The sequence below is a fragment of the Poecilia reticulata genome, chromosome 11 (assembly GCF_904066995.2).
Source record: "Poecilia reticulata chromosome 11, P_reticulata-male-v2, whole genome shotgun sequence".
In the NCBI taxonomy this organism is placed as follows: domain Eukaryota; kingdom Metazoa; phylum Chordata; class Actinopteri; order Cyprinodontiformes; family Poeciliidae; genus Poecilia; species Poecilia reticulata.
The window spans coordinates 15245163-15261963 of NC_088840.1; the positions used below are offsets into that span (position 1 = coordinate 15245163).

The 16801-nt window shown below is 37.9% G+C and overlaps 2 protein-coding genes across 2 annotated transcripts; both read left to right on the plus strand.

Annotated features, from left to right (window-relative positions):
• Positions 1 to 183: 183 nt before the first annotated feature.
• Positions 184 to 5781, plus strand: rrm2b (ribonucleotide reductase M2 b). Its single transcript, XM_008422067.3, has 9 exons — positions 184 to 338; positions 796 to 960; positions 1529 to 1645; positions 1873 to 2006; positions 3361 to 3455; positions 3571 to 3704; positions 4518 to 4622; positions 4710 to 4823; positions 5033 to 5781. The coding sequence occupies exons 1-9, from the start codon at positions 291 to 293 to the stop codon at positions 5183 to 5185; spliced, it is 1065 nt and encodes a 354-aa protein (XP_008420289.1). The 5' UTR covers positions 184 to 290; the 3' UTR covers positions 5186 to 5781.
• Positions 5782 to 6351: 570 nt separating this feature from the next.
• mtdha (metadherin a) lies at positions 6352 to 15625 on the plus strand. Its single transcript, XM_008422068.3, has 12 exons — positions 6352 to 6876; positions 8207 to 8305; positions 8447 to 8573; positions 9144 to 9305; positions 9478 to 9549; positions 9781 to 9954; positions 10877 to 10948; positions 11083 to 11154; positions 11268 to 11407; positions 12147 to 12257; positions 12373 to 12454; positions 12563 to 15625. The coding sequence occupies exons 1-12, from the start codon at positions 6511 to 6513 to the stop codon at positions 12628 to 12630; spliced, it is 1545 nt and encodes a 514-aa protein (XP_008420290.1). The 5' UTR covers positions 6352 to 6510; the 3' UTR covers positions 12631 to 15625.
• Positions 15626 to 16801: the final 1176 nt, after the last annotated feature.

The window sequence follows — 16801 nt, forward strand, 5'->3', positions numbered from 1 at the left end:
TGTGTTGTTGCTATGCAAAATAACATTCCTTTCAAATTAAAGAATTTAGTATTCTAAACTAAAATGTTTTTTTATTATTATTATTATTATTTCATTGCTATAAATATTTTTGTCTGCTGTAAAGTTTTGTAATATGTTCCATTATGTCGATGTGGTTTCGTTACATCACATGTCAAGTGTCCTGCCGCTAGAGGCGCTGTGGTGCTCCGTGTGGCACATTAAAAGCCGCATTAAAAGGGTCATGGCTCCGAGCTCCAGATAGCAATAAAACGTAGTTTATTCGTCGAAAAATGACGCCGACGGTAAAGAAGTCCTCACAGGAAACTGGGCACGTAAAGGTAAGTCGACAGGATGATCGTTGCTACTATATTTGAGCAGTTTGAAACATTATAAAACGTTTGCGTAATCATCGGTATTTTTGGTTGAATGCTGACATTACCTCTAACTGGAGGCCTAATAAGGTACAATTATCGTTGAAACTCGTTGAAGATGTTGGATTTTTGTCAGATACGAATGTAAAAACAGGATTTTTGTCAGCTCGTGGTCGCCATCGGTTGTTGGCAGTTTTTGGTTTGTCAAAAATGACCAAATTCTAGCTACCATCCAGTGAAAATAAATGTGACTAAGTTAGTATTTTATAAACATGTATAGAACGACTTCAACGTCGTGTCCTTTGTTTTGAGTCAGTGCGCAGGCGCATAAGGGGTAGCTTTTGTAATAAGGAAATCAATGGAAGCGTACAGGGAACTCAAATTGGAGCAGAAAAACACCGAAGTCATGGCTTGTACTTTGCAGAACGGTTTCGAGGAAAAATATGAGGGTCATCAAAGTGGTACGGAAGCCGAGGACGAACCTCTCCTCCGGGAGAACCCCAGACGGTTTGTCATCTTTCCCATCCAGTATCCGGATATATGGAAGATGTACAAGCAAGCCCAGGCGTCTTTCTGGACGGTGGAGGAGGTAATTACTAATTAAATAACTAATGTATATGTGAATATATAATAACTTTAATGACTTAAAGAATATACTCTCTGGTACCTAACAACAGCATTAAAATATTTGTCCTTAAATAAGCACTGACTGAAGTTTTTATACCCCTTGACTTTTTTTACTTTGTGATATGTTACAACCACAAACTTACTGGGTTGACTAAACAAAGTAGTGTATAATCATAAAGTCAAACTCTTCTTTGCAAATTGCTCAGTTTGTCAGGTCAGGGTAGGTGGTGAGCAACTGTGGTGATCGATTTTTGAGGTAAATCACAGATTCTTCATTGGATTTTGACCTGGACTTTGACTGGGTCATTCTGACACATCAATATGCTCTCATCACATCATTCCATTGTTACTCTGGCCACAATGGAATGACGAGATCCACTTTGTCTTGCTAGAAGGTTGACCTCTGCTCCATGCTGAGGCATTTTGCAGTCACTAACAGGTTTTCTTTCTGGAATCCTCTCCTTCATTTCATTGGTTTACCTGAAATCTTTACCAAATCTGACTCTGAACTAGATTTTTATGTTTTTCAGGTTGATCTCTCCAAAGACTTGGCTCACTGGGACCGCTTGAAACCTGAAGAAAAACATTTTATCTCACATGTCTTAGCTTTTTTCGCCGCCAGCGATGGGATTGTCAACGAGAACCTGGTGAGAAGCGATGTTTCTTAGCTGTAATCAATGCTATTTATTTTATAGATGTAGCCTAGCATGTATTTAACCTACTCGATTTACTGTATAAGCAAGCCAACAGTGGCAGTTTTCAAAACCGTTTTCTATTTTATAGTAACTGATTGTTTTGTGTGTGTGTGTGAGCAGAACATTGATTGTTTTCCCGGTGGTTTAACGGTTTTTTGTTTTTTTTTTGGTCTCAACAGGTGCAGAGGTTCAGCCAGGAAGTGCAGCTCCCTGAAGCACGCTCCTTCTACAGCTTCCAGATCCTCATAGAGACAGTTCACTCAGAGATGTACAGCATGCTCATCAACACTTACATCCGGGACCTGAAAGAGAGGTCAGCAGCCTATCTGTGATTCTGTCTCACATTCTTTAGCCTTTAGTGTTTTTCTATTTTTGACTTTACATTGTTTGAAATTACTCCTAACTCATTTGTCTTGAACATGCACCTGTTGATCAGATTTCTAATCTTCACTCTCAGCTGCATCCCCAGACGCAGCAGCTTTAATGTATGTACCCTCAGGGATTAAGCTTAACTTCTTTTTATTAAAAAGAGAAAACGATAAGAAACGACAATGAATCTTGCAACCTGTTGCAATGATTTCATTCTACATATTTTGCAATTTGTTCCTTGCATCTTATACATTTTCAAGCATGAAAAAGACAAAATAAGCTTATTCTCTAACACACATTGTTTGAAAAGCAATTTCCTATTAACATTTCATTACTGACTATAAACCAGTTTGTAGAGTGAATACACACTAACTGACAACCATTTGTAGTGATATAAAGAGTGACTTGATGATGGATAACTTAAAAACTTTTTCCAGCTTCATTGTCAGAATTAAACAGTATACTTCAAAATAAAAAACACAAACAAAGCAAGCTTATGTTTTTTAGGCTACAATAAAAAAAGTAATATTTGACACTAAAAACAACAACTGTGTATTGCCAGAATAAGACCATACATGATGGCAGCATCATCCTTTGTGGTTTGTTGTTAGTTTTGACCCAAAATCTTCACATCTGCTTGGAAGCTGATTGGTCTTACTTTTTTTAGCATCAAAGTGAATCCAAGTAGATTCAGATTCAGATTTATTTGTGTCCCAAATGGGGAATTGATGTTACAGCAAGTATAAAAACTAAAAGACAATATGTTAAAGTTAAAAAAATAAAAACAATAAAACATTCTAAAAAAAAAAGAAAGACATCAAATATAAAGCAATATATAATAGGAAGACTACAGCAGCGTCATTGTCGACCGGCAGTTGCTGCAAACACTAACAAGTACACATCCAAATATGCAAAAGAATGACTTTATGAAAATATTACTGAAGAATGGCCTAGCCAAAGGACAGAACTGGATCTGTCGGAGAATCTGTTGGGTTTCTTGAAACGGGACATGGACAAGAGATGTCCTTTCAGTCTAAGAGATTTCCTCAGGTCAGAGTTGGCAAAATGTGACACACTGATCTACTCCTGCCAAAGAAAAAAAATGCTTTAAAGTTTCAGTTCACTCTTTCAGCTTGCTGTTTAGCAGCTAGGTTGTATTTAATTGTTTCAAGTTTATTTTTAACAGATTTGATTGTTTGTTTGTTTGTTTTTTCAGTCGACCTGTATAGACCATAGCATACAATAAAGGGCAGAAAAAGTCACTGTCACTGTTTAATCCAATGCTTTGTGTGTTTTAGGGACCATTTATTTAACGCTATTCAGACCATGCCGTGCGTGCAAAGAAAAGCGGATTGGGCCCTCCAATGGATAAATGACAACAAATCCACCTTTGGTAAACCGTGACACTTGAAATAAAAGATTGCCATTGACTAAACTCTATAAACCCAGACTAGAGGAACTTCTTGTTTACAGTAATTCAATAGGAGTTTTCTTTTCTGTGTCCACAGGGGAGCGTCTTGTGGCTTTCGCAGCAGTGGAGGGGATTTTCTTCTCGGGCTCATTTGCTGCTATCTACTGGCTGAAGAAGAGAGGCCTCATGCCAGGCCTTACCTACTCCAACGAACTCATTAGCAGGGACGAGGTGAGGCGGTCACAAATTTAAGCTTTTAAAATACTTATTTGCGATTTCACTTGGAAAATTGTTACAATGTAGCACAGAAAATGGTATAGTTGTTAGTTTTAAACCAGATGCAGATTTCTGGTAGGTACTGCATTTTCTCAATGTTCTTAAAAAAAATAAATAAGACACATTTTCCACATTATTTGCCTAATTGTTGCCTGAAATGTGGAAAAAGTCTCTCTTCTTTCCTGGTAATCTCTTACTACGCAGGATAATGTAAACCTCACTTTCCAGAATAAGAAAACGGTCGGAGAGTTTGACTTGCATTTGAAAATAAATTCCTCTTTACAATAAGATTTTGTTTGTGGAGGCTTTTTTAGAACGGCTCTGAACGGAGTGAAAACTGCATTGTAAAATTTTAAGCATTTGTAGCATGTCGCATAACTTTTGTTTGAGAAAATTAAATAATTTGCGCAGTAAGAGAAAATTATCTTAGATCCTTAGGCAAAAAAAAGATGTTCAAGAAATTCAGGCCTGCCATAAGCCTTCCACAAACAGAGGGGAAACCTAATGTTTAAACTGGTGTGCGTAGTTGTAACTTGCGCAGTCAGATATGGCAACGCAGCCGTCGCCGGGCGTCCGAATAGTTGGATGAAAGTACTGGAACCGACATATTTGAAATATGTTTTTTTTTTAGTTTGTATTTAATCACTCTTTCCACTGACTTTTTGTTTTGTTTAATAGATTTCTGTTTTAATGTCTTGATTGTGCTTTGTACAAGCACTTTGAGCCTCGCTTGTGTTTAAAGATTTTTTTATTTTTTCCTTTTTCCAGGGTCTGCATTGTAACTTTGCCTGCCTGCTGTACAGCTACCTGCTGAAAAAACCTTCAGAGGACAGAGTCAAAGATATTATCAGCAAAGCTGTGAGCATTGAGCAGGTGGATAATATGACTTCATATTGCAGGATTTCGGTATCTTTTCTTCTTGCGGTATTTTCATAAATGTTTTGCGTTTTTGTTATGTAGGAGTTTTTGACAGAGGCCTTACCAGTCGATCTGATTGGAATAAACTGCTGCCTCATGAAGCAGTATATCGAGTTTGTGGCCGACCGGCTGCTCGTCGATCTTGGATTGACCAAGGTAATTCTTCCAAGTAATCATAAAACACGTTTAAGTCAGCTTAAACAATGTCAGTTTGATCTGTAAGAAGTGTAGTAAAAGTCATAGTCCTTTTCCTGAAATGAAAATATTTGTGCAAAACATCAAATGATATGGGTATTTTATTTGTTAATAAAAAAATGTGTAATAGGTGGGAAAATGAGTTTCTTTTCCTCTTTTTTCTTTAAAAGGTTTACAATGTGGAAAATCCTTTTGACTTCATGGAGTCCATTTCTCTTGAGGGAAAAACAAACTTCTTTGAGAAAAGAGTAGCCGAGTACCAGAGATTCGGAGTGATGTCGAGCGTGACGGACTGTGAATTCACTCTGGACGCAGACTTCTGAACCCAAGGGAACATTACTGTCATTACTGTCCTGATTTTCACAAAGCAACCACTCCCTGAATTACATTTTAAGTTTTCTTTATCCAATCAAAACAAACAATTCTTAATAGGTGCTAAATTGGAAAAAAAAATACAACCTCAGATAAACAGCATATGACAAAATAATATGCAATGTGACATATTGCTTGTGTACTAAAAGGGAAGCCTTTTCTTGTTGTTTATCTGGGATTTTATGTATAATTTTTTTAACACTTGGTAAGGCGAAGACGGTTTACATTTTATGGTGAGATGTAAAACATTAGAAAGAAGGTATTCTTTTTTCTTTTACTATTTGTTATATTTGATCTATTTATTTATTTTTTGGCAAAGTGGACATTAGGTAAAACATGCCAAAGTTTTGTTATGTTTCCTTTAATTAGATTCAATCAGTTTTTAATGTTGGAAAGTTACTGTTTATTACTTATTGACAACTTGTAACAGCAGTATGGAACACAAACCAAGTCCTGAAAGCATTTTTTGTCGGTTTTCATTTGGTTTACTCACTTTAACAGTGTACTTGGCATTTCTATGAAAATAAATCATGCTTGAGTCTCCAAAGACATCAAATCCTCATTTTACATTAAACTGTGGTTTTTAATCAGGACTACGCCTCATGCGGTGTGGTGTTCTGGATCATGGCTTGGGTTTTTTTTTTTTTTTTTAGACTTTTATATTGAGTGAAATATAGTTTGAAAATACAATTCAAGTTTTGTTGGGGAAAAAATGCTGCTTGGGTGCTTATTGCTAGAGCCTACACCAACATTTAGTGAAAGATTGGGGAGAAATATTTCTGTCATAATTGGATTTCTAGACAGCATGTCGAGCTTACATCCAGAATTTTCTGTAAAATCAGGACAAATTATTTATGCAAGTTCTGCTTTTTTAATGAATTGACTTTTCGCTGTTATTGTAATTTGGTGAATTATAACCAGAGTTATAAAGAGTTTGTTAATGGCCGCCGACCAGTTTAGTTATTGAGCCTCTTACAGATAAAGCAGAGTGTTAGCTCAGTTTTTTTTTCCTTGATTTTGCTTTTTATTTTACATTAGTGAAATCTACATGTTTAAATCAGTACTTCACTACTTAACTGTGTTTGTATTATTAGTGGGTGTTTGTTAATGGAGTGAAAATACCCCAGTGGACAGTATCTTTAAGTGCTTTGCATGGAGTTTTGATTTCTTGCAGCGAGATTAGATTAGCCACTCCTCCGATACACGGATGCGGAGTAAAATGAAAGCTAACAGCTAGTGTGGTTTGTTCGCATTTTTTTATTTTATTTTGTCAAACATGGCAGGGGACTTATGGAGTTTCGCGCTGGAAAAAGCCGAGCTGCTCTCTAGCCGTTTACGGGAGCTGGTGTCTTCGGGACAAGGCTTGGTTCGGGCCCAGTTCGGAGTTGATCTGGGTCTGAAGCCCGAGCTTTACCCGAGCTGGCTCATCCTGTCAACGGCAGCGGTCGGTCTGCTGCTGCCGCTGCTGCTCGGGGCGACCTGGGCCGCTTTCTGCGGCGGCGGCGGAAAGCGACTGGTCGGCAAAAAGCGGGCTTCCCAGGTCAACCAAGGCGGCGAGGAGACGGGAAAGGCCAGCTTTAATAATAAAAGTGTCAAACCAGAGGAGCCGAAGAAGAGAAACAGAAAGAAAACCGGCGACAAGGTGAGGAAGTAGGAATGAGATGTCTCATCTCAATGGCTGAATGAAACAAGCCATTTTCCTCAACGTGTTTTACTAAAGATGCTCTCTCTAGTGGAGAAAAATAAATAAAAGTAAATATAGCTGTATTTGTTTACACCAGCTACCATTTTACGCTAAGTTTACCTCAGCTGCCTTCCATATAATAAAATAAGCATTAGCTTGACGCTCACTTTGTGTCCACAAATGAATTACAAACTACAAAAAAACAAAAAATGTACCTACCATGACTTAGTTAATATGTAATATACACGATTTCTGTTGGGGGGGTGGATGGGGGGGAAGGAGAGATATGCTAGCTAGCTACGTGTTGCTAACTGACACGTCATTGATTAGGTTATAGCGGCTAGTAGTGATAGCCTCCATTAATAAAACAGCCTTCGGGTGATACTTCCTATAGCACGTTCCTTCCTGTAATAAAAACGAGACTATGATTAATAATACCTTTCTATTCTTATAAATTGAGACAAATATTTACACACATAAGACTCTTGAAAAAGTCCTCAGTGATTCAATAAAGAGTTGAGGAATCCTTCATTGTTTTTTAAGTCCATGCAAGTAAGTAAAGTCGTCCTGAAATACGACATTTGCACAGATAAATGAAAACTCGCCATCAGTTGCAGTGAATCCTTATTTATCTATCATGCCAATGTTAGGATATTGATCACCATCTGTAACAGGTGTGCATGAAAGACAGTCAAAGTCAATCCAAATCGACAAAATATGTTATTGGCATGCAGGATTTTAATGCAAATTACCTTATATATCATACTTGACCAAAAACTGCAACCAGCAGATATTGCTGATGACCCTAATTGGCCTTCAGTCATGCAGCCCCATAAGTAAGAGTGAGGCACTGTGTACTTCATCCGTTTAATAGGGTCAGATGTGCCAGCCTTTTTTCTCCATGTGCGTCACAATACTATCGCTTGTTTAATAGTATTCCTTCTTTGGATAACTTTTAAAAGCTGATGATTGTTATAGACTGGAAACAACCGACAAGATCTGCAACTTTGGATATAGTCTGACTCAACCATTACATTTGGTGCCTGTTAAACTCTCTGAAATCTGTACTTTTAGCTGTTTTTTGCTGCTGCTTTAGCACAAAGTGTTATTAGCTTGTTGTCTAATATCCTAGTAAGTGCACTGAGGAAGTGACCATCAGTGTTACTTACTTCACTTTGTCAGCTTTTGTTAGTGTTATGTTGCATGATGTAGCTTGATTTGCAAATGTATTTACAAAGCAAACTAACAATAGCTTGTTTTTTTGTTGTTTCATGTCTTTTCGGTACAGAACACTCAGTCCAATGGACAGCCGCCGGTCATTGTTCAAGAGAAAGTTAAAGAGATTGTGGCAGCTCCAAAAACAGCCACACAGATGAAAGCTGTTAAGGTAAGAGCAAAATTAAGGGGAATCCAAACTGTTATTGTTGAACAAGTAAGCTACGAGTTTTATTTGGCGGTCTGTCTTGTAATGGTCTAATTCTGAAGACAGTAATCAAACTATTTTTGTTGTTGATTTTCAAAATCTCAGCAGGTGCACGAGGTGCCGCCCCCGGTGCAGGTGAAAAAAACCAAGAAGAAACCCAAGACAGAACCTAAGACAGATGTGAAACCAGTTCAGGTTTTGGTCACCAGTGACGTGAAAGAACCCGACGATGGTGCGTCTCTACTGGAGGGGTTGTCACTTTCAAGACATTTATACTGTTAGCCTAGGCTATCCCCTTGTAATATGCAGGGATATTCCACTTACACTTGAACTGCAAAGCATATTGTTGAGATTTTGAATGACTGACTAACATTGTAAGCTGTTCAGACGTTTTTACAAAAAAATAAAATAAAATCTTAAAAGTACCTTGGAGTTTTATTAGGGGACATTAGTGGAAAAAACCCCCCAGAAAGAAATACAAGTTAGGAATGTTAGGTTATGAAACACAATTCCAACTTTTAAATATCCAATGTAGCACCTAAACTGACAGACTAGGCAAGAATAACATTATAAAATTACTCAGAGGTTCACCTACCAACAGGACGAATATACAATCAGAAACATACAATCAGAAAGAAAAAATGGAAAGATTTAAATCAAAGTCTGACCCTAAATTCATTTGTGAATTAAAGTTCACAGAGGCTCCCCAATACTTCTACAATGGAAATTAGTTAAAGTTGCTTAATCAAATTAGTGAAAGTTGCTTAATCAAACCTTGTTGCTTCATCTGTATTTCTCCAAGGTGCCTGGGAGACTAAAGTCAGCAACCGAGAGAAGCGGCAACAGCGAAGGAAGGACAAAGGTTCAGAGGATTCTGGGAGCCCGGGAGGCGACAAAGCTTCCAAGGTCCACGTCGAAACACCTGCAGCCGCGGCAACGAGCAAAAAGAAGCGAGGAAACAACGGTAATCGTCCCCTGAAGATCAAACTCATTGTTCTCATTTGTTTCAGTAAGAGAATTTGATGCCACGCCCAAGTTTAAAGTGGCTGTTTAGACTCGCTAGCACAGGCTTTATATATTGAGTATGATGTCGCAAAGTTGATGTTGACACATTATTTGCTCTACATGTGATGCAGAGAACCAGCATTCGAGACCGATCACAAAGGCAGACAGAGCCAGTGGGAAAGGCAAAGCTGAAACGCTGAACTGTAAGTTCTGTACTGTACTTTTTTTTGTAAAATAAGTTTAGACCTGCTACATCTTCATGTCGGGGAGATAAACCTAAGAGGAAACAAATAAACGTTAAACTTGAAATTCTTTTGTGTCATTTTAAGTTTTGCAACAATTACATAAAGATGCTCTGAATGTAACCCAGGATGTCCAGCAGCAGCATCGCAAGTCACGCGTTTCCCTTTTTTTTTTGCTACTTCTTTTTGTAGCTTCCTCTGCGTGGAGAGTGGAGCCTACAGTCAACGGTGGAGGCTGGTCTGATGTTCCGTTGAAGGCCGCTGGTCAAGCTGGTTCTGTGGAAGGAAAGAAGTGGAGCTCCATACCGCCATCTGGACAGTACAGGTCCCAGTCTGACCCCCAACCCTGGGCTCAGGAGTCTCAAGGTACCACTGTTTTCACCGCATGCTTTCACATACCGTATCAAGAGTTTATGAGACGGATCAGCAAAGTGGAGCGTAATTCAGTTCAGTTCAAAAGCACTTTATCAATACAAACGCAGAATAAATAGGAATAGGAAAGGTCACACACATGATTCCAATATTTTTTTACAAACTGAAAGGTGTGGCATGTGGTTTTTCTTAAAACCGCTTAGACAATGCCCATTCTTATGGCTCAGTATCAGTCAGATTAAATGATTGAGTTAATCTCTGAACAAGCGTGTTCAAGTTTTGGTGCGTTTGTCAGTAAGACTTAGGTCTGGATTTTGACTGGATTGAACAGAAAGCCTGTTCATGGCAACCCGAAGCTCAAGTTGCCATGTTTAGAGTCGTCATCCTGCTGAAAGTAAAGCCTCTCCCTTAGTCCGAAGTCATTAAGCCTCTTACAGGTTTTTCTCTTGCTGGACTTGCCTGTTGAAGACATGCATATCCACAGCATGATGCTGCCGCCACCGTTTTACACCGTGGATGGTGTGTCCAAAATGATGTGGTAGTTCTTCCACCGCAGCATGTAGGCAAAAAAATATTCAGTTTGTGTCCTAGCCTCCCAAAGCACAAACTATAAACAGGGTTTCGCTGAAGGCATTTCATTGCACTGGATTTTATTTAGGGGTGTCACACTAAGGGGTGCTGAATAACCATTCGAATTGTGGCTTTTTATGACTTATTAAATCTCTTCTAACTCTACTAGGATGATAAATGACAAAGTAATGCATCTGTAGCAACTGCAGAGGAGTTTTTTTTTTTTTTTAAGAATTTTTTAAGAATTAGTTAAAAGCGCAAGCGATAACTTGGCTGTTGTTCTGTTATTGACATAAATAAATCACAGTAGCATTCCAACCATATCTTTGTCTCCATGTGTTGCCAGCGGCCGCTTGGAGCAGCGTGGACGGGAAGATGAAGACGATGCCGTTTTCTGTGCTGCAGCTGAACTCTGCAGGTTGGTGCTAACTGATCACATCTACTTCCTGGTTGTTCCGTCCAGGAAATTAAAAAAAAAGGAGTTTCATAATGAGCCAAAATAGATTTCATAGCCTTACAAAATGAATAATACCAAACCTCCTTCTCGCTTAGATCCGTTATCAAATTCAGCTAAGTTGCAGTGGGCCAACCAAACCATTGTTGACGATCAGTGGTCAGGAGTCAGTGAGTAGCCACTATTTCCTCCTACAGAACACAGCCAGAGAAGTGACTGCAGCTTGTTTGGATGTTCTTCTTTCTGATATCTAACCTGCAGCTCTCTGATACTTGTTTTCCAGAGGGGACGGCAGCAGATTCCTCCTCTGACTGGAATGCCCCAGCGGAGCACTGGGGGAACTACGAAGAGCCTCCTGCGCCCGTGGTGGTGGCGGCAACGGCGGCAGCAGCAGCAGCAACCCTGCAGAAGGATCAGCCCAAGGTTTTATACTTTAACACACTTCAGTTGTTGTTGTTCTTTCTGTGTACGAACAGTCACAAGTTGCAGCTCTGTTGATATCTCGGTTTTTGGGTTCATGGTTAAGCACTAGTTTGGTTAACCAGCAGAAAGGAACTGGTACTGAATGCTTTGTTTGTTTCCTGTTTTTTTAACTAGACAATCTTGCATGAACAAACTTAGAATAATAAAGAAATCATCCATGCAAACGAGGGGCTCTGAGGTTGCAGGCTGCAGTTTGAGATGCTTGTAGATTTACTTCAAAATTAAAAAACTATTTTTCTACTTTTTCAGTTTGTGTTAAACAGCGCCCCTATTGGCCACGTGTGAAACAGCCCGTTTGATTGAGACTAAAAATAAGATGCATCACTTTTGCTTATGAAAATATTTCAGAATTAAATAAGAGTGTGTTTTTTGTCTGCAAAGGATTAAAATAAGGGGAAAATAGGGTGAAAAACTAAACGGATTCCTTTTGGGGCATTTGGTTAAAAAAAATTTTGCCTTGTATATTTAACAGCTGCGTCTTAGAATAGCATTAAAAAGTGAATTTATTTCAGCAATTCAGGTCAACGGATTGTAGACATGGATTTCACATTGGGGTTTATTTAATTATTGCACTTTTTTCCTTCATCAAAACTTACCCTAATATGTCAAAACCCTTGTTTTGATATTTTTTTATGTAGAATTCAAGATTTCTTAATTTTTTAAATTATTTTTATGGAAGGTATCAGAAGACGAGAAGGACACTGACGATCCCTCAGGTGGAGCAGCCAAGTCTAAGAAGAAGAAGAAAAAGAAGAAGAAAGCAGAAGAGGAGCCTGCAGCTGATGCTCAAGTAGGAAATGCAACACAAATACAGTTTTTTTAAATTAAAATATTTAAATCAGATCAATTTGTAAAAGTACTTGTTTTTTCTTTTGCAATTGTAATTTGTAATTGTTTAATTATAGACTCCAAGTGCAGCAACCAAAGTCCCAGAGCATCCTGCGCCGCCGCTAAACTTACAGAACACCAGCATATCGTCCGCTCAGAGTGAGTTCAAGCTCCGTGAATCACAGTGTAGCAACGATTTTCACTCCCTTTCCATAAACGCTAAAATACTTGCTCTAAACTGACCTCTGCTGTTTTGCCTTCTGACAGAGAAGTCCGAGCAAACCGTCGAACCTCAGAAGCCCTCCCAGAAGAAGAAGGTTAGAAGGGAAACTTGAAGGAACAACACGAGTCTCTACAAACGTTATGCAAATGATTAGGAGTGTCTCATGCAATAATTACCAGGTACAGTTTCTGTCTTAGACGTGTAACTTTTTAATGGCGACAAGAGGACAGCAAGCAGCAGATCTAACCTGCTGTACAGCAGTGACATGTGGTCCTATGGACTGTTAATTGTAACTAATTTTGCACTATTTGCTAAACTGCAACCAGAGGCAGAGTTTCAGGTGGGATTTCAGTAATGCTACTTGTTTAATAGTTTTGCAAGTGTATTTTGTTTTTTATCCAACAGGAGTGTCTGTAATTGTCAACCCAAAAACTGCAACGCGGGTTTTACTTAATTTTTTAAATTTTTTTTTTGTCTTGCAAAGTCTGAGTTAGGCTGGTCGCCCTAAACGATGCACTTTGTTTTTTGTTGATCTTCCACTCCCTCTCTGTGATTTAGAATCATCTGTTTAGGTTTTGGTTGAATCTAACAATGCAGAGCCCAGATGTTCACTGATGGACTCAAGAGTTTCGTTATAGGTTATCTGTCCCGCGCAAATTTTTCTTGTTAGCTAAAAAACAAAATATTCTCAGTTCTTAAACAGAAAGTAATAGGATATATTCAACACCATTTTATTGTAATATTACGGTTCCATTCAGAAGTTTACATACATTCATTATCGACATAAATTACCTGTTCTTGCACCTTTAACGATTGATTTGAACTGTTCTTGTCTACACAGTCCAGCTTTAATGATTTCAAAACACGACTTAAGTGTACAGGTTTGAATTTAGGATGATTTTTCCTAAATGATACAAGCAAGCTCAAATATTTATGTTCTCCCCCTTTTTAATATGTTAATTTCAAGCCACTAGCAAAATCCCGAAAACTGCATGTTTTTAGAATCAGTCAACCAGTTTAATAATTCTGACTGGACATGTGACCACTTTCCCTGAGAGAAATGGTAGGTTTCTTTTTATGTTGTTTCCTGATAACTGATCCAACTTTTCATCATAGTCCATCAATTTGTAATGAGATTGAAATCGAGTCCAGTTTCAGAAGTTTGCTGCAGAGAGCTTAATCCATTCATTTTTATTTTTATGCGCGCGCTGGGATGAGTAGTCTAACATCCAGCCAGAAATATGCCAGAAGCTGAGGTTTCTCTGCAGTTTGCTAGGGGATTTTAAACCAACATTAGTGGGGTGGCATATACAAAATATATCTGAGCCAGTATGTATAATTTTGACCCTATGGTAAATTCAACCATAAGCTTCTAAGTCTTGTTTTTAAATAGAATCAAAGCTGCCTGTTGTATGGACACATGGTGCTGCTGTTTCTATCGCGTCTATAAAAATCCCAACATTATTCTAACATTTACGCCCATAATGACCGAATGTAGGCGTCTGACTGGAAATGGAGACTCATTTTTAGGTAATCTTTGAACTAGAGAATACTTGTGGAAAGCGTCTTGATTTGCTTTGCTAGAAAGGGCAGAACATTTCAACGAACTCTTTAATATTTCACGCTCTCATGTTTGATGTAGACTGCTTCACTCTCACTCTAAATCAAGCGTGTCGTTTTTCCTCGCACCGTTTAATTGCAGCTAAATGTTGTAAGTTAAAGCATTCCAACATGGCTGTTTTAGACAGTAAGAGTAATTAGTAAACAAAAAAAAGCACTTACAACATATAATCTTCTATAAATGTAGATTTCATGATTCCTTTATGACATTCCTTGACATTTTTCATGTTCAAACAATCCGACTTGTGTATTTCCAGATGAATATGGTCTTGATATATCAGGAGATTAAAAAGTCTACAGAAAGTTCAGAGTTAATTCCACCTACCTTGTTCAATAACTTTCTTTGGCTTTAACTGCGTTTTCAAAATATAGAAATTTAGATTGAAATTTGCTGCATGTCGACAAATTAAATTTCCTTGAGATTGCAGTGACTGATAGAAACCACCAGGAGGCACTGTAACTGAGACTTGAGGTTAATGGAGTCAAGGCGATGAAACAGTAACATCGGAAAATGCTGTTTTTCTATTTTTTAATCAAAGTTATCATAATGATTAAGTCTGTCCTTTTCTAAGTAGCTTGTATGCTTTTTTAAATGGGTTCTTCTGCTCTCTAAATAACTTTTTACAAGGATTTCTTCCAGTTTTTTCCTAGAAAAAGCCACGCCATATGTATAGATTGTAAGGGCTTTTTTCTAGTTTGTGATTGCACTGTGCAGAAACCTGTATAGTTTCTTTTTATTGCGAATTAATTGTTTTTCAACGGTTTTTGCCGAATGTGAAACTTTTTTTTTCTTCCCAAGAATGAAGGAGAATTTTTTTTTTTAATGAACTAATGGGAAAAAAACAGCAAAAATATAAAAATAAACTAATGATAAAGAGCTTTGCAAAAATGTGACATGGAGCAGTTTGAACTCTTCATTCAAGTTGTTTGAGCGTATACATTTAAAAGAAATTCATTTCTACTGCCTTAATCTGCCGTATAGAAAGTTTGTTGGAGTCCTTTTTTACAGCTTCCATCCTTTTGCAAGTTTTGATGTCAGTTTTTTTTTTCTTTCTATTTTTTTTTGCATGACTTTGGTAAGAGTATTTGTTGGGGGGGGAAAAAGAGACAAAAGACCAGTCTTTTTTTTTTTACTTTAACTATTTTGTTCTAGAGTACCTCTTGTTATAAATACCGTAACAGCTTTATGTTAGAAGAAAACTTGCAAACTTCCTACTTTTTATGGGCATCCATGCTTTTTTCTGACTCTTGAATTACTCTTGAAACATTAAAATGTTAATTGACTGGTGTTGATTAATGTTTGTAGGTCTGAAATGATGTTACACTGTGGATCCAGGTGCCCATTTTGTTCTCTTTTTACCAATGAGTAAAATTATTTCTTGTATTTATACAGTTGTGTCTAGAAAATCTCGGATGATTTTGTTAGGGACATCATAATGATCTTTCTATGTTTGTTCTGGAAAGAATTAAATGAGAAATGCTTCGTATCATTTTGTGGATTTTATTGGGCCTGGTTCTGACATGCGATACAGCAGCCTCCTCATTTCTTGGCAAGGCAAGAAATGATAAATGAAATGACATTGCAAGGTATGGCAAGGCAGGTTCAGTTGTGCAGCACGATTCGCCGAGAAGGCTATTTGAAAGTGGATTAAAATAGAAGAACAAGCATACAAAAAGAACATCAATAGCAAGAAATATATTAGTGTCACGCTTACTTGGGACTGTGTTCATGTGCATAAACGTATGTATCATCAGCATACATGTTAAGGTAGGAAGACATTATGTAAATATTAAATAAGATTGACACAAGAATGGATCTTTGTGGCCTACAAGAGAATCTCACCAACGTTTCCATTCTATCAGTATGTTATGATCAACTGTGTGAAGCTCAATGTGAGTCATTGATGTGTCAGAATAAATTCATTAATTTTCCATTGCTGTGCCATAATCTCACTCCCAAAAAAAAAAAAAAGAAGTGAAAAATCCAACAGGAGGGAAACCTGTGTTTAGAATTTTTTTTTTCTACATTTTTATTTTAAATTACGCCACTTCCATAAACATATTTATTTTAAGGTTTTTCCCACAACATAAATATATTTTACGTAATATAAAATAAGCTAAAACTGACATGATGTTTTGGTGCAAATCTATGTCAGCAGCCATGCTCTCCCCCTCCCGAGGCCGAGCTGCTGCCTCAGTCAATGTGTTGAGGCAGTCGCGTGGCATGTTACTCACACAACCTGACCCCCTTTACTGCATCTCTCTCTCTGTCTCTCTCTCTCTCTCTCTCTCTCTCTCTCTCTCTCTCTCACTCTCTTATCTCTCAGTTCATTTAGGATTTAGCAGCTTTTAATCTCTTTCAATCTCCAGCATCTCTATGTGCATTCAGCTGCACCACAGTGGATCATCACAGCATATTCTAACAGTGAGAGGTCACGCTGCAATGGCTGACTGCTCAGAAACGGACTCCTCCTGTCGCTTTTGTAAAGGTGGAGTTCCACTCCCATGATGCCTGAAACTCAGAGGTCTCACTGATTAAAAGCAACAGACGTTATGAACTGATAGACAGATATTAACTAGATTTAAAGTATCCAGTAACAGCTGTGTTTTTCGCAATTTCTGATAACCGAGAGAAATAATTTCCAGAGTCTGGATCGCAACGT